Raw genomic sequence first — 20,447 nt, 5'->3', positions numbered from 1 at the left:
GTTAACTAGAATTATTTAAATACAAAAAAATACTAAAACTTACTCTTTTATTTTATTAAAGAGCACATGACAAAATTGCTAAAACCTCAACTAAAATTAAAAAGAAAACTGAAAATATAAAAATAAAAGTGAATTTCAATGATCAGTTAACACTATAAAAGTATATAAATAAGTTGAATACGATAACCGGATCGGTCTATTTGGTAAATAAATCATTCAGACTGGTTTTGTGAACTGGATGGACTGATTTATTAAAAATATCCAATTCAGAATAGTCATTTTCGAGTACTTATTCACTTTTATTTTATTAAAGAGTGGCCAGGGTATAATATAATTACATATGACTTATTCCAAACACATATGACTTATTAGAAAGTAAGTCATATGTGTTTGGAACATTATAAGGGTGAGTAAAATATTTTTATTTCATTTTTGGATGAACTGTCCTTTAATAGTTACATGCAACTGATTTTAGTGTGTGTTTAGTGAGTCTGGACTGATTAAAAACCCCAAAATGAGAGAGTTCTACTCTTTCTTTGTGGCAGATAACATCCTGGAGGTGACGCTACAGAAGAGTCTGAGGAGCCTGGGGTTCAGTTTCATCATATCTGAACTGGGTCCGGATGAGGGCAGCATGGTGCATATTAAGAGCCTTTCTTCTGGTCAGCCTGCAGGGGATTGTGGGCTTCTGGAGGGAGACATAATCCTGGCTGTCAATGGAGAACCTGTCAGAGGCCTCTCCGATGAGGTAAAAGTTGTATTATTTAAATTCAGTATTCCAAGATCGGATACATCACAGCAGAGTGAGAGACAAATAACTTAAAGAAGTACTGAGAATCTGTTTGTATATTTGTATACAAATATTTATTTGTACATTAACAATTCTGTTAATGTAATATATTTACAGACTTGTTAATATATTTGTATATGTATTTGTATATTTTAATAAGTCATATTTGACATATTACTGTTTTTACTTTATTTTTGATCAAATAAATGCAGCTATGGTGAGCATTAGACTTTCAAAAACAGAGAAAAAAAAATCTTACAGACTCCAGACTTTTTAACAGTAGTGTATGTCTTTCTATTACCACAGGAAGTTCTGCATCTCCTCCAAAAATTTCCATCTGAGATCAGGCTGTCAATCTGCAGACCCTCACAGGATGAACATACAGATATTGAGACCTCTCTGGTAAAATCCTTTTTTGCTACATGGTTGGCAATGACTCTAAATTTGAAATGTTATTTCTCAAACTCACATCTCTTTTTGACAGGGTCTTGACACACTTCCAGCCCGTGCACTGAGATCCAGGTCTCTAGACCTGCAGGTGAGGACTGTCGCCCCAGACTTTAGTGAACTTCTCAAGAAGCGGGTAATAGAGACTGGTCTAAAGAAAGAAGTTTCCCCAGAGAAAACCCAGGAGATCCTCTTGACCCAACAGAAACAAGATACTGAGCTGGTGGATATGACTATATCAGCCCCTCCACCCCTACCTCCACGTCCATCCTCAGGTGAAGCTGGAGAACCAAAACCTCATGCCATAATAGGGGAGGGGCATGAGAACAAAGCTCCACCCCCAACTCCTCCCCCAACACCAAGCACTGTAAAAGTGACTGCAGCCAACACAGCACCAACTCCTGCAGCCCCTGAAACAGCAATTACAGCCCATCAGCAAGAAGATGATACCATCTCAACCAACCATGTCTCAGCTTATACCAGGTAAAGGCCTGTTTATTTCTGTGATATGTTCTATAAAATTATCAATAGGATCCTAACATTAAATATAAATGTGCCATTTAATGCGGAATCAAATTTTCGTTTTGGTTTTGAGAATGTTTGAGATACAGTACCGTTTACATTTTTTTTTTAAAGAAGTCTCTTATGCTCACCAAAGCTGCATTTATTTGATCAAAAATACAGTAAATATAGTAATATTGTGAAATACTTTCTATTTTAATGTGATAAAATGTAATTTATTCCTGTGATGGCAAAGCAGAATTTTCAGCAGTCATTACTCTAGCTGTCAGTGTGACATGATCCTTCAGAAATCATACTAATATCCTGATTTGATGCTCAGTTCTTATAATTATCAATGTTGAAAACAATTGTGATGCCTAATATTTTTGTGAAAACTGTGATACATTTTTCTTTGAATATAAAGTTCAAAAGAACAGCATTTATTTTAAATATAATTTTTTTAAACATTATAAATGTCATTTTTGGTCACTTTTGGTCAATTTCATGCGTCCTTGTTGAATAAAAGTTTTAACTTAAAAAATGTAAATTCAGAACTTCCTCCTTGACCCAAAAACTAACCATTTATTAAAACCAACACTGTGTCATAACCAGATGGGACTTGGTATGTTTCCGGTAAATGCAATTTGTCTGTCTACACTAAACACAAAAATTCTGCACAATGGAACACAGTCAGTTCATATTTAATGTTTAATATGCAGCTATGCGGAATTAACTTTTGAACCAATGAGATTTCACTGTAGTTTGGGCTACCCAGTACAAAGCCACATAAATGAGAAAAGATCAACAAAATTATGTCGCTTGTGGTTTATAGTTACAACAAAAACTGGGGATGTTTATTCATATAAGACAATGATCTTGAAAGACTAAAATATATTTTTATCACAGTCACACAACTGAAGACGTGGAAGAGAGCATGACAAGTTTCACAGCTAATGGACTGATTGTCATAGCTGATGAGGAATACTTGACCATCACCACCACAGCGCCCTCTCCTCCAAGCAGCAGCATTGCTGTCTCCAATGAACCGCCCCCTGCACCGGCCCTTTCTCCATCACTGCTAAGCACACCTCCATCCTACCAACAAGCAACTCAAGCGTCATCCCCAACAAAACTTCATGCGCAGTTCACCACCCCTTCAGCCAGCAACAACAATGGCTGGGACGATGACGAAGAAGAGGAGGATGAGGAAGATCCCAGAAGGGTAAAGTCTGATTGCATTTGCCTATAGATGTACAAGCCCTCAACATAAATTTCAATGCTGGTTAATGCTCAAACTTTAAAATTCACTACCTACTTAATTTACTTAAATCCTATCTGAAAACATATTTTTAGGATGGTCTTTACTTGATTTTATTAGTTTATGCATGCATTGTTACTTGTTTTTCTGTTTTCTGTGAAACCGCCTTGAGAAGCTTGCTTTTTAAAATAAAGTGCTAAAGTTTAATATTATTATTATTATTATTATTATTATTATTATTATTTAATGCTGGTCTAGCTGGTGAACTAGCATTGCCTTGTTGTTTATCATCCCTTTTCTTCTTCTTTTAGGACATATTGAAGGAGTTTGAACTGACTGTCTCATTGACCAAATCATGGTGTGGCAGTTTCGGTTTTACAATAACCAGGAGTAAACTGGACAACTGCTTTTATGTCCAGGAGGTCCTGGATAATCCGGCCAAAGCAGATGGCAGACTGAGGGCAGGAGACAGGCTTGTCATGGTACAGCTTTTCCCACCATTAGAAACATAATCACAGTTATGCAGTTATGACCGTCCCTTTCTAAAGATTTCATAAGAATTGATTGTCAGTGATTTGAATTGGCATTATTATGGGGAAGTCGTGGCCTAATGGTTAGAGAGTCGGACTCGTAACCCAAAGGTTGCGGGTTCGAGTCTCGTACCGGCAGGGATTGTAGGTGGGGGGAGTGAATGTACAGCGCTCTCTCCCACCTTCAATACCACGACTGAGGTGCCCTTGAGCAAGGCACCGAACCCCCAACTGCTCCCCGGGCGCCGCAGCAAAAAATGGCTGCCCAATGCTCGGGGTGTGTGTTCACGGTGTGTGTGTGTGTTCACTGCTGTGTGTGTGCACTTTGGATGGGATAAATGCAGAGCACTAATTCCTAGTATGGGTCACCATACTTGGCCACATGTCACTTCACTCACTCACTTCACTCACTCATCTCCATATATTTTTCAGGTAAACGGTCACAATGTGACCAGCGTGTCAGATGACGTGGCTATTAGCATCCTCAGGTCCTCCTCTAAAAGACTGCACATGGTGCTGGGCAGAGCTGTGCAAAATCTACTCCCTCCACCGCCTCCTGACACCCTCCAGGACATTGTCATTCCCAAGACTCCATCCGGACAACTGGGTGAGGAAATGCTTTATAGTAGCGGAAACCAGGGTAACATTGTGTCACATAATGAGAATTTTCAACAACAACAACAAAAACATTTTAAGGTATGTAAGTTTGTATTCAATTCAAAATTTGATCCAAAAAATTATCCTTTTGCATTTGTCTATGCAGGTATCAAGCTAACAGGGGGAATTGGCAGCAAGTGGCAGGGAATTTATGTCCAGGAGGTGGTGCCAAACTCCCCTGCTAGTGAAGAGGGCAGCGTCCAGCCCAATGACAAGATTATTTATATATGTGGGAAATGCACCCTGGGAATGATGCTGGAGGATGCTGTGAAAGTGTGCGAGAGTGCCCCGCGCAAAGTCAGATTAAAAGCCATGAGGTGAGATTGGAGTATAATTAAGTTTAAATGTTAATTACATAAAGTGTCAGTTTTTGCCTTTGTAACTTTTTATTAAATGTTTTTTCTTTGTTTCAGAGATGATCAACCAGTGATACCAGTAGATAAATGGAATGGTATGTTTGAGCTGAATCTACTTGAATTACAGCAATAATTGGTTTAATCATAATCTGTACAGAATAAGAGGTTGTAATTATGTTTAATGTTTTTGTTCGCTTTGAGTGTGTTTGTTGCTATTACAGCTTTGTTGCTTGGGATTATATGGAGTTACATAGAGACTTTAACCTTCCCATGGGCCAGGTAACTGCTCCGGCTGTCAGTGGGATGTTTTTTTCTTGCTCTGGGCGTGTTTAGTCTCTGGCTGGGCTGCAGAGGGCAGTCGTGATCAACGTGTTTCAGTCTAGTCTGAAGTGACAGAAATGAGGCAGAGAGCTGCTCCAGTGCTTTTCCAGAGCAGCCTAGGCTTTCACGCTTCACTAGACATCGCGTCATTTTAAGCGGAGTGTCAACTTTTATTAGACTGCATTACCCACTGTGTCAGTCCTAAATAATCATTGATTATTTTGATTTCAATCACTACCATTGAATTTTCACTCTATCCATATTGATATGTACAGTGGAATTAATACAAAAAGTATTAATTAAATTAAAAGCAATTCATAAACAAATATTTAAAAAAAAAATGTACTGGAGCTTGCCTGTGCAAAACCTGTTGTTGATAGTGGTTGTGCAGAACTAGTTATGTTATTAAATGAGCCTGAGCATAAATAATAATAATAATAATAATAATAAAAATAATAAATTCATGCCATACAGAAAATGTCAGAAAGAGTTCATTGAAAAAAAGACAAAAAAATCCTTTTGTAGGGTCTAAAAATTATTTTCATATTTTCTTACACATGTAAAAGGAAGCAAATGTTGATTTATGGAGTACCATATTTAAAATAAATAAATAATTTTTTTCACATATGTGAGTAAGATTTAATTGAAATAAGAATCTCATGTAGGTCTATAAAGTGTGTGTTTTTTTTGTTTTTTTTTAAATGAAGCAAACTGATTTCTCGAGTAACATATTTAAAACCACAAACATTTGTTTATTCCTTCTATTTCTCCTCTTCAGGTTTGTTTGAATGGAAGGAGAAAAAAGTCTTTCCTCGCTTTGAAGAGCCTGTGTCCCCTGACGTGAAGGCAGCTCTTACCAATGGTAAACCTTTGGTTTCCTGTGTCTCTGTTGTCTGGGAGTTGTGGCATTAGATCTGTGCTGACAGACATGGCATGTCCTGCTCAGAGGGCAGCGGGTGCAGGATTAATTATTAGCAAGGGACATGGCCTCCTCTGGTCGATCAAAGTGCGCTTTCGTTGTGTCTGACGAATAAAGGCCAGCTGATCTAGTGGGCATCTGGGTTGCTAGGAGACCTCTAGCCAGGAGGTCTGAAAGAGCTTGAAAAGGCATGCATAGTTTACCTACAGTAGCACAGAGCAGGTCATCAACACATCTCCCCCCGAAATGGCAGCAGAGGAGGGAGACATTCGTGAGTTTGGGAAATGTTTTAAATTGCTGTGAACTTGTTTCTCATTTCGCAGGAAGAATAAGATTGTATGTGATGCTTGGATTGATTTTTATCTTAATTTTGGATTAACTTTGCAACATTTGTTGAATGAGTTTGATGAACCATTCAGTGTGTAAATGGTTCTGCTTAAAGAAATGCATCTAAAATTTCTATAGTTTTGGTTGCAATTTATTTATTTTTTTTGACAAAATCTTTCTCTCATTTCTATTACAGTTAAACCTGTCGCTGACAGTGCCATGCAATTCAGGAAAAGGCTGTCTGTCACATCAGAGCAGGAGGTAATTGTCCCTCGGCCTTATTTTAGGCTGATGACATAGGCTGTAACATGACTCTTGCTTTGTAATCTGCCATTCCCCTCTAAATACCTTTGTAATCATCAGCATCAGATTCTTAATTCATTAATATTACATTATTCAAACAGCAATCATTTAAACCTTTCCTACAAAATGGGAGCAGATGCTTGTTCAGACAGGACTTGCATGTCTGGCCCTGTGTTCAAATGCACTCATTTTCACTGTCTTTCTTCATTTAGTGATTGGTAACATTCACTCATTTACCGTCCACAACATAGTAAATAAGTTAGCAGTTTTGAACACAGTATATTCCTGAATGTGTTAAATGCATTTCAATCAGGACAACAGATTTTAGCATGGTGATGGATATGACAATGTAAATGTATTTGGTCTTGGTGGAATAGATCTGCCACGCTGCTGCTGAATTGCTGCTGCTGTTGGTTATTGCTGTAGTTGTAGATTATTGCTGCTGCTGCTGCAAGCAAGTACAGGAACTTGCTACTGCCAATGCATATGGCGATACAGTGCCGTGAGTTTTTTAGACATACTGCTGCTGTACAAATTGCATATAAAATAACCCGTAGCAGATCTATACAGGTGGAGCTGGGGAAGGTGGAGGGTTTCAGAGAAACTCTGAAAGCGCGCTGCAGGAATCTCAAGTGAATGCTAGCCAGCCATATAAATGCAAGGCAGTAAGCTCATTAGCTGCATATGCAGCATGAACCAATCAGCTTGTGACAAGTCGATTAACTACCCATCAGCCTGCGCCATCTAGAGTTTCATGACTGAACTATATATCTATCCCTTATGTGAATACAGCATGATGTATAAAATTTTCTTTAAAATCTATGCATTAGTCTTTAAAAGGATGCATTAAATTGATCAAAAGAGACAGTAAAGACATTTACAGTGTTACACAAGATTTCTATAGATCAAAGAAATAAAAACATTCTATTCTTCATGAATCTTGAAAAAAAAATTACGGTTTCCACAAAAAAATAAGTAGCACTACTGTTTTCAACATAGATAATGATAAGAAATGTTTCTGGAGCATCAAATCAGTATATTGCAATGATTTCTGAAGGATCATGTGACACTGAAGACTATAGAAATGGCTGCTGAAAATTCTGCTTTGCCACCACAGGAATAAATTATTTTAAAATATAAAGTAAAAAGAAAAAAATTTGCAATAATATTTCACAATTAATGCAGTCTTGGTAAGACTTCTTTCAAAAACAAACTTACCGACCCCAAACTTTTGAACACTAGTGTAGATATACTAAATATTGACCCATCTGATCTGAGCAATGGATCTGATTTCATCACTTGAAAAATGACAGTGTGAACAGACAGTCCTATTGATTGGATTTGAAAGCCAAGTTGTATTTGTGTGCAGTGTTAACAAGGCCTCAGTGTTTAGTTTGCCTAAATGTTCCTGTTCCTTTCTTTTCTGTAGAGCTGTATCCTCCAGGTGGAGTTCACCAAGCCTGAGAAAGGTGGGCTAGGCTTTGCTCTGGTGGGCGGGTTGAATGGGAGCACACTAAGAGTGAAGGATATTTGTTGTGGGGGTGTGGCCGAGCAGGACGGTCGTCTCCGTGTAGGTGACATTCTTTTGGAGGTATGTGCAAATCATTCGCTTAGTGATTTTTCATTGATAAACCATATAGAGGTGTACCAGATCTGTGTATGTTGTGCAGGTGAATGGCATCATTGTATCAGGACTGAGTCACAGTAAAGTTGTGGATATTTTACGGAAGGCAGAGGGTACGGTTCAGCTGACGGTATGTAGGGACATCCTGTCCATGTCACCCTGCTCTGGTTCCAGCTCCCCTGCTGAGGCCTCTCAGGAATTCATCACATCAAATTCTGCAGGTCAGCAAGCCTGATTCACGTACACCATGCTCTATGGATCCCTCTGTATTATCTCTCATCTGTTATGTCAGAGTGGCAGCATCATTTATCATTCAACATATATCATTAAAAAAACAATTAATTAAGGTATGGATTGATGAATGAATATGTAGGTCAATTAATACCAATAGCTCTCTCAGTGGATAAAGCTTTTTGTTTTGATCTCTTTTTTTATCCATTCATTTTTTGTCAATTTTAACTAAATATTGAGTACAAATTATGTAAAATATACACTACTGTTCAAAGGTTTGGGGTCTGTGCGATTTTTTTTTTTTTTAATATATTGTAAAATAATTTAAAATAGAAAAAAGTACTTTTAAATTGTAATAAAACTTCACAATAATTTTTATTTGTATGCATTTTTAAAATTTATATTATGCATATTGCAGGGTGTCAATTTAACACATTTAGTGTGATTAATTATGATTAATAATTTTTAAAATATGATAAAATAATTAAAATTTTGATCTATGCAATTCATTTGATTAGTTCAATTATGAACTAATCATGTTATTATTATTTGACAACTAATTCTATTGGTCACCCTTTCCTAGACATATATGCTAACACAACCTTAAAAAGCTAAATTGTTCAAACACTAGTACTGACACTTGTTAGAAACTAGTTATTATAGATATTAGTTCTGTTATTTTAATTGTCTTCTCCTGCTGTAATACTTCATTTGCAGATATTACATCACAAACAGAAACACATGCAGATCATGTGTCTTTCCAGACCTCAGAATGTCCTGGTCTTGGAGGGGAATGTGAGCAGGTATAATTTTTTTTTTTTTTACAGTATCATTTAGATTAAACTTGTAAATTACAATACTGATATCATGACTTTCTCCAGTGAATTGAAAGCCCTTCCTAGATCAGATTAGTTGACAAAAAGCTAATCTAATAAGTGACAAGTTCCAGCACCTAGAAAGGTTCACCATAAAATTAATTAGCACCGCCTCCAATTTCTCTCAGAGGAAACCGCTGAAACTTAGATGACAGTAAGGGTGCCTCGAGCAGAGTTAACTCATCACCTGTCTCCTCTTTCTTTCTCTTTCTCCTTTTTCTGTCTATCTCTTGCCTGTAGGAAAGTCGTAACTGTACACCAACCTGTCAGAGGTGTTGTCCATCTCTGGGAGTTACAGACATGCTACAGGAAAGGTGAGTGCCACTGAATTCCCATGTTTTTGTTTTTTTTTGATGCTGCTACTGCTATATTACATTTGGCATCAAGAGTGCTGCAAGTGTATTGTACTGTACAGTATGAGACCTGAAAGTTTGTTCCGAATTAACTAAAACTACGTGTCTTATTTATCCATAAATCTGCAATTTGTTGTCACTGAACATAAACCAGGTCATAAGGGCTTAATTTCATTGCAGTTTTTGTTTCGTTTCTGTTTGGTTTTTGTTTTTGTTTTTTTAACATAGCTCTCAAAAGGAATCGCCACAGGGAGGCAATAAAGAGTCATTAATGAAATACAGGCCCAATAATCACAGTTTTGGCTTCTAGTTAGGCTGGCCTACAAGCCACACTTGTTATAGAACGTAGCACTTGCAATTAGCAGCTTTTTTACATTTTAGGTGGAAAAATCGCAGGAAAATCAGCCTTGCATGATAACAGGCCCCGGAACGTAGCAATGTGGTCAAGGTCTCTGCTCATTCCTGCCCCGTACCCCCTTCAGGACAGACCCCCAGAAGCAGCATCCAGAAAAATCTGCCATGAAAACAGAGCATAGCCAGTCAGACGGCTGGAGCAGTGATGAAGAAGAGGATGGTGATGATGACGACAATGCTTCTCAGCCATCGCTTCCCGAGACGCTTACTCATACAGGTAAATGATACTACATAATCTTCATGTCTCATATTTTCACCATCTAAGTAATGTAATTCCACAGTAATTCTAAAGTAATGAATTCTAGAGATCTGTGACTTGTGTAGATCCTGAAATCACCTGAAAAGGACTTTATTGCATTAAGGTCAACCAATTGTGTCAGAAGAGGAGCTTGCTAGGCTTGCAGTGATATCCCCATCTAAGAATGGGCAGTATTCTGGCACCAGGGTCAAAGCCCTCATCCAGGCCCTTGAACAGTTAGAAAAGCAAGATCTGATCAAAGAGTTTATGGTAAGTTCCTTTTTTTGACGTCAATAGAAACAACTGTATTTTATTTCTTATTGATACAAGCAGACACATCCACCACATTTATTTTCTTGTAATATTTTTAATATAAATCTGTAGTTTCTCTTTAATACTAAAGTAGTGTCTACAATACACATTGAAGTATTTTATTTAAAGAATGATAACTCAAATGTGTTGATGAGAGAACGTGTGTGGCTCTTTTTTTAATAGGCTTTAGAGCATTTGAAACCCTCAGACAGCTGCCTGGTCGGAAAAGCACCCGAAAACCGGGATAAGAACAGATACAGGGATATCCTGCCCTGTAAGTTCCTCTGCTTCTCCCATAATCCACCACAAACCCACCTTTAGTTAGAATTTGTATTGCCATTTTACAGTTTGTAAGCCTCAGTTCTCATTAAATAGATTTTTGGGTGTACATTTTCACACCATTTTGCAACCACATGGACCACACACTGTATACTGCCAGGAAACTCTAATTTCTTAGAAAAAAAAAAAACTATGCTAATTTTTACAGTAAAATCACTGTAGTCATTTTTGATAGTAAAATCACTATAAATAAAATAACTATATTGTCATGCATTATTCACTGTGAAGACAGAGTATGCAGTTTTATAACAGTATTTGACTATGTATACTTGACTATTGGAATGAATCCTGTATACATTTACCTGTAAACAGTGGAACACATGACACGGCAATTAAGTGAAATGTAACCAATCCCTGGTTGTTTACTCCCAGATCTCCTACCAGTGTAGGGTATAAGATTACATTGCTCATGTAGACTTCTATTTGACTCTGTATTTCACACTCTATCCGTCACCTCTTTGCGGCTTTCCGGACCTCCTTACCCATGTGGTGCCATTTTCACACTATAGCCACGGTTATCCTGTTAGTACTGATTCAGTTTTTGCTGGTGTGAAGTGTAAGCAGGTCAGAGGCTATATGAGGTATTGTTTGCCCTCAGTTTAAAACAAAACAAAACGTAAATTCAAACAGGAGATGTGTGACTCATAGATCTGCTTTCACTGCTAATGGGAAACATCCATTCATGTGCGAGGTCAGAACGAGTATGCAGAGAGTGGGCTGCAGTTGTATTGAAGAGAGGGGGGTCTCTGTACAGAATGGGGACAATACGGCGCTTCATGTGCTGGCAGGAGGCAGACTGGCCCTAGCCTGGCCTGGAGTGTTTGTTTATTATCACGGCAGCTCACTGGGCTTCTGTTCCCCGAATAAAGCGCCCGGGATTGAAAAGTGTGAGGCCCCTGGGACTTAACCACTGTTATTGCTGGAGGCAGTTCAAGGGCTGCAACCTTCTCCAGGAAGCCTGATGCCACCCATTGTGGAGGCCGCTCTGCACGAATTTACCTACTCCTAGTGACATACGCTTCCTCTCACATATGCCCCCCCTTGTTTATCTCCTTCCCTCTCAGTTTCATTTTTCAGCTTTTTTCCTCTTCCGAGCTGTTGAACATGTTTTTGCAAGCAGCCCCCTTTAAAGTGTTACAACAGCAATCCTTTCAGCACTCTCACTATACATCGCTTACTGATTCTTGAGTAATTGGACAAAACAAGCTATTAACAAATAGGACCTACGTAAAGAATTGCCAAACTGTTTTTTTTTGTTGTTTTTTTTTACAATTTTTGTTTTGTTGACATTATTGTTGTAACACACAAAATATGAGCACAGTTACTTAAATATTTAAAACTCACCAGAGCCTAACTGATGAACTCATAGTACATGTAGGTCAAATATGGAAATAAGATGTTTAAGAAGTATTATATTATATTATAATATTTGTATACATTTACACTACTGTTCAAAAGTTTGGAGTCATAATGTTTTTTATATATTTATTATATATATATATTTTATATATTATAAAAATATTATTACAATTTAAAATAATTGTTTTCTATTATAATATATTTTTAAAATGTAATTTATTCCTGTGATGGCAAAGCTGGCTTTTCAGCAGCAATTACTTTAATCTTCTGTGTCACATGATCCTTCAGAAATCATACTAATATGCTAAATTGGTGCTCAAGAAACATTTCTTATAACTATCAATGTTCAAAACAGATGTGCTGCTTAATAGTTTTGTGGAAACAGTGATTTTTTTTCTGGGAATCTTTGATGAATACAAAGTTTAAAAGAACAGCCTTTATATGAAATTTAAATCTTTTGTAATTATGTAAAAGTCTTTTCTGTTATCTTTTCTGAATAAAAGTATTAATTTCTTCAAAATAAATAAATAAATAACAAAATAAATAAATAAAATAAAATAAAAAAACGTTTTGATGCCAAAAGGCTAAATAGTAGGGGTTGTCTGCTTTTCTAAGTTTGACATATATTTAATCTATATGAAGTATTAAAGTAATAATGTTATTTTAACTGAAATAAACAAAAATCAAACAATATAGTTTTTTTGTGTTTCTAGTCAAAAAAAAAATAAAAAGTGATCATCACATTGATAAATGTTGCTATTTTAAAAATGCCAGGTAAAGTCTCAAGTCTCAGTGGGCTACATGAACCAACATGCCACCATGAGAATACACTAAAATATTCTTCTCACTCTGCTCCCGTGTTCACTCCTTTAGGCTTAACAGCCAGCATGACCTTGAGAGCTTGTTTTGTTTATTTGGAGCTATTTGTTGTACCACTGCATAATTTGTTCCTCCTCTATGGGGAAACCAACAACACTGCATTCTTGGTTTGCAGATTAATAACACTGTTGTCTACCGAAGCCAACAACAGCAATCCCGTCATTACAGGAATGCAAAAGCCTCGTATAAATCTCCTACATGCGTTTCAAATCAAAAATCTGTTTGTGGTTTGGGAAACATACATTTGATAGTAAATACACAGGAGTTTTGTTTGCTTATGCATGGATTTTAAATGAATATGAAAAGAGAAAAACTGTATACCTTCTGGTTTTCATAATAAGCACTCGATGGTTAGGTTGCCCTGTGGGAACTGAGCCGTCAGAGAGAGTTTAACTGTTGTTTTCTTATCTTATATTATGGCCAAATAACACGCATGCTTGTTTAAGCTGAAATGTACTAAAATCTTGGCTGAGGAACACATTTATCATTACAGCAGAAGCAATTGCTGATTTTTTTTAAAACCGTGTATGAATAATTGATCACAATCTACAATCCCTGTTTATCTCAACTGTTTGAACAATCAGATGATAAGACACGTGTTCCTGTCGGAGAGAATGAGGGCTACATCAATGCCAGCTACATTCGTATGAAGGTGGGCACAGAGGAGCTCTTCTACATCTCCGCTCAGGGCCCTTTGCCTGGCACTCAGGATAACTTCTGGCAGATGGTGTGGGAGAACAAGTCTGATGTTATCGCCATGATGACTCAGGAGGTGGAACGTGGCCGGGTAAAATGCCACAAGTACTGGCCCGAGAAGCTCGACGTTCCCAAAGAAACCAGCCGTTACCAGCTCCACCTGGATAACTACCAGATGCTTGCCTATTTCCACATTAAGGTCATCAAGATGGTGGAAAAAGAGGTTAGGAGCGCATACCTGATGGAAGTTTTCTTATTGTAGCCTTTTCAGTGTAAAAGCCACCATTTAAACATCACAATCAGGCTATGTTTTCAACATCCCTAAAGGAATAGTTCACCCAAAAATATCAAAATTGGGCCATCCAAGATGTAAATGAGTTTCTTCATTGGAACAGATTTTGAGAAATTTAGCATGACATCACCTGCTCACCAGTGGAGCCTCTGTAGTGAATGGGTGCCGTCATGATGAGAGTTCAAACAGCTGCTAAAACACAATAATCCACAAGTACTCAACTCCAGTCCATTAATTAACATCTTGTGGAGTGAAAAGCTGTGTGTTTGTAATAAATTCCTCATTAAGACATTTTTAATTTCAAAATGTTGTTTCCGGCTAAAATATTTAGTCTTTTCTCCAAAATATTGCTTTCTGTAGTGAAAAAGTTGTCTCGTCTGAATCAGGAGAGAAATAAACACAGATCAGTAACCGTTCACAAGTGAAAACAAGGGACAACAAGTGAAGGACTTTTTCCACTGGGGGAAGCGTTATGTATTATGGACTGGTATTTTGGCCAGAAGCGACCGTTTAAAGTGAAAACTCCTTAATGAAGGATTTGTGTTTTATAAACACAAAGCTTTCTGCTTCATAAGACGTGAATTGATGGATTGGAGTTGTGGGGATTACTTCTGGATTTTTGTGATGTTTGCATCAGCTATTTCAACTCTAATTCTGACAGCGGATATACATGTATATTCTTTGAAAATCTTACATTTATTTAAATGTATTTTAAGTTTAGTTTTATTTCATTTTTTTTAACATGCTTTAATAATGTTTAGATATGGAAACAAGACAAAAATACTGATTAAACATCATTGTTTTTGCAGTTTATCTTCTAAATTCCAAATCTCCCAAAATCTCAATTACTGATTTTTATACAACTTTGTATTCAATACTCATTATTGAACTGTGTACCTTTCCAGAGTGGAGACGTTCATTTTGTGAAGCATCTAAAGTTCACCACATGGCCTGACCATGGTACACCACACTCCTCCGAGCAGCTAGTGCGCTTCATGCGATACATGAGGGCTGTTCACGCTAAAGGGCCGATCGTAGTCCACTGCAGTGCAGGCATTGGCCGAGCTGGAGTCCTCATCTGCACTGACGTCATCCTCAGTCTCATTGAGAAAGACTTAAGTGTGAGTATTTTGCACCAAGCTTAAAGCAATAGTTCACCCAAAAGTGAAAATTTGTGTTCATTTAAACATAAGTAGTGACAGAATTCTCATTTAAATACACAGCGTAACATTAAGTATGAGCAGCTGAATGTATGTACTTCTGTTGCTGCCATAGATTAACGTGAGTGGCATAGTAAAGGAGATGAGACTCCAGCGGCATGGCATGATTCAGACCAAGGTGAGTATATCAGGACATTCAGTAGAAATACTTCCTTCAGATGAATATATAAATCAACGATGGGAAATTCACTAGGACACATCATTTCTCAGCTCATGAACAATAAACCTGCTAATCATGAGTTGTTCTTTATATGGGTTTCATTTACTTAACCTTTTCATTTACGTCAAAATATGTTTGGGAAGAATATAATACTTATCCACTATGCTTGTGTATTTATTATTTTTGCATTATCCTTCTTCTGAATATACAGTATAGTCGAATAAATCTTCTGGACAGGTTTTGCCATTCTTCTCTCTGATTTCAGGAACAATACCTCTTTTGTTACAAAGTCTGGCTGGAAGTGTTACAAAGTATCTCACTTCTTCATTATCACCACTGGCAAACTGAAACCTCTTCATGAACAAATCCTTATAGTCCTTAAAACAAGTGTTTCCTCAGAAAGGCAACAATATATGTGTTTTTGAGTGGCAGACATGGTGATGTGTTGATTGTGTGTCTATAGTACGACCACTTCTATTATTAATCGAATATTGAATATATCATAGGAAATATGGTAATATGTTCATTAACTGTGCAATGTCCTTGTGTGATTTGGTATATATTTTGTACCATTTTGGCTTAAAAACACTAATTTCATAGCCTTTCTGGACTCTTAGCCATTTTGCGTTGAAAATGTTTTTTTTTAAAGATAAAAGTTATGCACATTAATTATTAATTAAAATTAATTTAACTTATTTTTCATATTTTGAACAGAAGTACGTCCAATTATGTGATTTTCTTATAGTATTGCACTGGTTTGATTTTAACAGTATTGCAGCATCTGATTTTAGTAGAGAGGCCATCTTCGTTTAAAATGCTTTTTACACTCTCAGAAGAACCAGCTGCTAGACAGATACTTTTAGCAAAGTGCCTTTTAATTTCACTATGTGGGCAGTTTACCAGTTTATCTTTCTTTATCTGCACTCTTCTTGATTAAAACAAGCTGTTTTACCTCTTAGTTGACATTAGGTCAGAGCAGGAGGAATTAACCCAAAGAAATAGGATTGATGCAAAGAGATTACAAACCACAGCCTTCTTATCTGAATGCATAGCCTATGAGGGACTGCCAGCAGGCGTAATCACTTGGAAACCAGGATTTGACTTTGGACAGCAGAGCAAGTATCTGCTTACACATGTAATGGAGAAAGAACTCTTGCAGTAAACCATCTTAAGACATCGGTCTCACAATATTAAGCAACAAATGTGTGAATGGGTTGGAAATGCTAATGGACCAATATTCTGTGAAACTGTAGTACTTTTCACTGTTTAGCTTGATGCAAAGCAACAGCACAAAAATTTGCAGCACACTAATGTCTTAAAATCTAAGTTTATTATAGTCTATCAGAGCACATCAGAGCTTTTAAAATGGGTAAATTGTCCAATTTGATCTATTTATTTGCATTAATTTTCCACAGGCTGTGTGAAAAGGTGATCAAACTTCTATATTGCTTTATTACACTATAAATTATTAACCTTGTACTTTGATGGAAAGCTCAATTATAAGCTATAGTTATGAGATGTATCAGAAATATATTACTCTTCCTGTACCCATTTTTACAAATAAAAACACTATATAATTGTATTTCATGTGTTTCAAAATGTCATTTATCATATTCAGGTTAGAAACAGAAACATGTTTTTTTTGCGGACAAAATACCATACTAAAATACTCTTGCGCGGCAGTGGACCATGCATTACTTTCAATGGCACCGCAACACTGCCATTAAATCTACATATAGAAACAGACAACATGACCATCTCAATCTCGTTAGAAAACGCGATATGATGTGCAATTTCATATAAACTTTTAGAAAAAAGCGTGAAGGTCAATACCTAAACCTAACCATCAATGGGGCGCAAGCAGAGTACGAAAACGAACAAATGAGATGGTACCAGTTCATAGGAATTAGCCACTGGTTCACCAAAATGTAAAATAGTTACAAATTGCTCTTAGAATGTGTTGGCAAGTTATGTCCGATTATAGAACTAATCACTCTTTTGAGCCAGATTCGGAATCGGAAAATGTTAAATTCTTTTACATTTTCTATTCCCTATACCCTCAGCCAATAACAAAGAACTACAACACTGATCTTAGTAGCACACTGAATCATATGTACTATGTCAGCACATCTCAGAAGCCTTTCTTCCTGCACTTGATCTGTACACATCCTGAGGTTTCCAGGTGTCATTGCGGCCACGCTGTGGATGATAAATTTCAGTAGGAGAAATAAAAACAAAGACTTTACAGCCAAAAGCCATGGCACACGGGGCAGAGTGTTCCCACTCTGCTTTTACTGCAGAGTAAATACCGCCTCTCACATGGGCTCTTGTGACAGCATGGAAAGCCTTTTGACCTTGCAGAAGAGGAGGAAAGCCTTCAAAGCCAAACATTTGTGCGAAAACATGATTAGCAAGTTTGCCTGTTCCAGGCCTTGTTGGTATTGTGAACTATAGCAGCCGCCGCTTGAGCTGTCTTCAACTTTTTGTAAAGTGCTAAACCACAAATTTCACATCAGGAGGGATGATCCCTATTATTATTAACTGAACAATCACTCTTTGCTGAGAAGCTACCTTTATGGGTTGGAAATGAAACGCTCTTCCCCTAGCTGATGTGATTTCAGGCATGTTTTGCTATAAAAAAGACCCATCTGGATTTCATTATTACTTCTGTTTTCTTCATGTTCTCCAAATGTTTTCAATTAGTAAAGACCAACAATGCCACTGTTGCCTCATAGTAAACATAATGTGTTGGTGGAATTAAATCCCTGACATTAATTGTATTATTTAGTACTTGGCAATCCTATATTATTTAATTATTATTCTGGTTTGTGCAAATATTGCTGCATTTTTTTCCATCTACAGTGTGACTATAAAATAGCTATTCTATGAAACTCATTGACAACAGCAACCCGCTGACATAAAGCAATTCCTTTAGCGAGGTCTGATTTAGTGAACTTGCAGAAGGGAACTGGTGGAGGATGTGGTTGGTATCTGACATACCCCAGTCATTGATCATGCAATTGAAACCACATGTGCGGAAATTTTAACATACTTTAAGAATTAATATAAACCCTAACTGAGCTCTTCTTTCAGTTTTATAACACTTCCAGAGACGCTGCTATTGTCACTGAGCTGTAGAGTTCAAGAAGACAGTGACTTTCATTTCTGCATTAAGCTCTGGATTGGGTGTATTGTCATGGTAAAGTCATTTGGAACCGTGTATTTGGAGAGAGCCAGTGATTTATAAGAGTGTGGAAAGTGTGGAAATGATCTCACAGCCACCTTGTAAATCCACCAACTCTTGGGTTCGCAGTACAGTGCAGACATAACTTTTTTGGTAACAAATGTAAAAATAGCACACAACTTGTCAACGTCCTCCTGAAGCGGTTCCACAGAATTACATTGAAATTATTGCTAATGCAAATAGATTCTTCAGTCAAAGTATAAATTAAAGCACAAAACCAGCTCTTACAAAGATTTTGTTTTGCAGCATTTAGAATCAAAGAAAAACGATGGTTCCCTTTAAAAACTTTAAAAAACGATGGTTCCCTTTTGAACGTTCTCTCACGGTGTGTATGGGAAACTCCTGTTTAATTTAATCCTGTTTAATTGCATTTTTTTTTTTTGGTCACACTTTATTTTAAGGTCCAATTCTTGCTATTAACAAACCACATCAAGATGGCGCCGCACATGGCCGCCTCAGTTTGTTGCTCCTTGGTACTTTTACTGTTTTGGTTTGTTTGTCCTGTCTTAAGCAACGTTTTTCCGATCAGCTTCACTAGAAATGAACTCTTGGACATAAGGAATAGCACACCAGATAACTTTTTGCCGACGTTTGAACATTCAGACGTTTTACTGGACATTTTAGTCGGAGGAGCTGCGTTCCTATACAAGCGCTCCAGGCGACGCAAGCGAGGAAAGCACGCCGGCACGCTCGTGAAACTCCGTCAGCGCGGTTTTAGGACTCCGCTGCCGAGTATTCATCTGGCAAATCTCAGCTCCCTTGCAAATAAATCAGACGAACTACAACTCCTCACCCGCACAAACTAGGACCTTTTTAAACTCCGCTGCGCTCTGCTTCACGGAAACCTGGCTGAACAGAGCCATCCCGGACAGCGCGCTTCATCTAACGGGCTTCCAGCTGGACCGCGTCACAGAGTCGTCGGAGAAAACGAGAGGTGGTGGATTATGTTTTTATATCAATGAAGGCTGGTGTACAGACGTGACAGTTTTAAAGAAGATGTGCTGCCCAAACTTGGAAGCTCTCTTTATTAACTAAGCCTTTTTATTCGCCACGGGAGTTTTCCTCGTTTATTCTGGTGAGTGCGTACATTCCTCCTGACGCGCTTGTGAACGCGACGCTAGAACTGTTGGCCGATCAAATTACACACACAGCGCAGCGTTATCCGGACTCTTTCATTATCATTCTCGGGGATTTTAATAAATCAGCGATATACTGGACCACTGCTACACTGTTTTAAAGGATGCATACCACTCTGTCCCCCGAGCAGCGCTGGGACTCTCTGAATACTGTTTGGTTCATCTTCTACCAGCCTACAGGCAGAAACTCAAATCTGCTAAGCCTGTAGTAAAAACTGTAAAGACATGGACTGTTGAAGCAGAGCAGGATTTACAGGCCTGCTTCGAACTTACTGATTGGAGTGTTTTTGAGGCTGCAGCTACTGATCTGGATGAGCTCACTGACACCGTGACATTCTACATTAGTTTCTGTGAGGACATGTGTGTACCCACCAGCACTTATTTAACATTTAACAACGACAAACCTTGGTTCAGTGCAAAACTCAAACAGCTTCGCCAGGCCAAAGAGGACGCCTACAGGAGTGGGGACAAAGACTTGTACAAACAGGCCAAATACACACTGAATAGGGAGATAAGAGTGGTTGAGCAAGGCACCGAACCCCCAACTGCTCCCCGGGCGCCGCAGCATAAATGGCTGCCCACTGCTCCGGGTGTGTGTTCACGGTGTGTGTGTGTTCACTGCTGTGTGTGTGCACTTTGGATGGGTTAAATCCAAGTTTGCTTACC

General features: G+C 37.8%; 1 protein-coding gene across 5 annotated transcripts in view; it reads left to right on the top strand.

The window, feature by feature from the left end:
• LOC107757144 (tyrosine-protein phosphatase non-receptor type 13-like) overlaps nt 1–16,010 on the top strand; it is a 33,611-nt gene extending 17,601 nt beyond the window's left edge. For 4 of the 5 annotated variants that reach the window (XM_016574556.1, XM_016574554.1, XM_016574555.1 and 1 more), the window contains 21 exons: nt 546–748; nt 1,097–1,192; nt 1,275–1,720; nt 2,645–2,960; nt 3,308–3,478; nt 3,959–4,133; nt 4,290–4,500; nt 4,597–4,634; nt 5,639–5,722; nt 6,303–6,367; nt 7,839–8,000; nt 8,080–8,254; nt 8,982–9,067; nt 9,380–9,453; nt 9,975–10,123; nt 10,269–10,414; nt 10,640–10,730; nt 13,618–13,952; nt 14,927–15,142; nt 15,297–15,359; nt 15,667–16,010. In XM_016574556.1, the coding sequence (XP_016430042.1) occupies nt 546–748; nt 1,097–1,192; nt 1,275–1,720; nt 2,645–2,960; nt 3,308–3,478; nt 3,959–4,133; nt 4,290–4,500; nt 4,597–4,634; nt 5,639–5,722; nt 6,303–6,367; nt 7,839–8,000; nt 8,080–8,254; nt 8,982–9,067; nt 9,380–9,453; nt 9,975–10,123; nt 10,269–10,414; nt 10,640–10,730; nt 13,618–13,952; nt 14,927–15,142; nt 15,297–15,359; nt 15,667–15,762 (3,398 nt within the window). In that variant the 3' untranslated portion in view covers nt 15,763–16,010. Of the gene's footprint in view, nt 1–545; nt 749–1,096; nt 1,193–1,274; nt 1,721–2,644; nt 2,961–3,307; nt 3,479–3,958; nt 4,134–4,289; nt 4,501–4,596; nt 4,635–5,638; nt 5,723–6,302; nt 6,368–7,838; nt 8,001–8,079; nt 8,255–8,981; nt 9,068–9,379; nt 9,454–9,873; nt 10,124–10,268; nt 10,415–10,639; nt 10,731–13,617; nt 13,953–14,926; nt 15,143–15,296; nt 15,360–15,666 lie in introns of those variants that run through there. The other variant, XM_016574557.1, reaches the window with a different exon arrangement.
• The last annotated feature ends 4,437 nt before the right edge of the window (nt 16,011–20,447 follow it).

This window comes from Sinocyclocheilus rhinocerous, unplaced genomic scaffold (genome assembly GCF_001515625.1).
Source record: "Sinocyclocheilus rhinocerous isolate Xijiao unplaced genomic scaffold, SAMN03320098_v1.1 scaffold503, whole genome shotgun sequence".
In the NCBI taxonomy this organism is placed as follows: domain Eukaryota; kingdom Metazoa; phylum Chordata; class Actinopteri; order Cypriniformes; family Cyprinidae; genus Sinocyclocheilus; species Sinocyclocheilus rhinocerous.
Note: the sequence above shows the minus strand (reverse complement) of the source record. Positions and strands in the feature narration are given on the sequence as shown.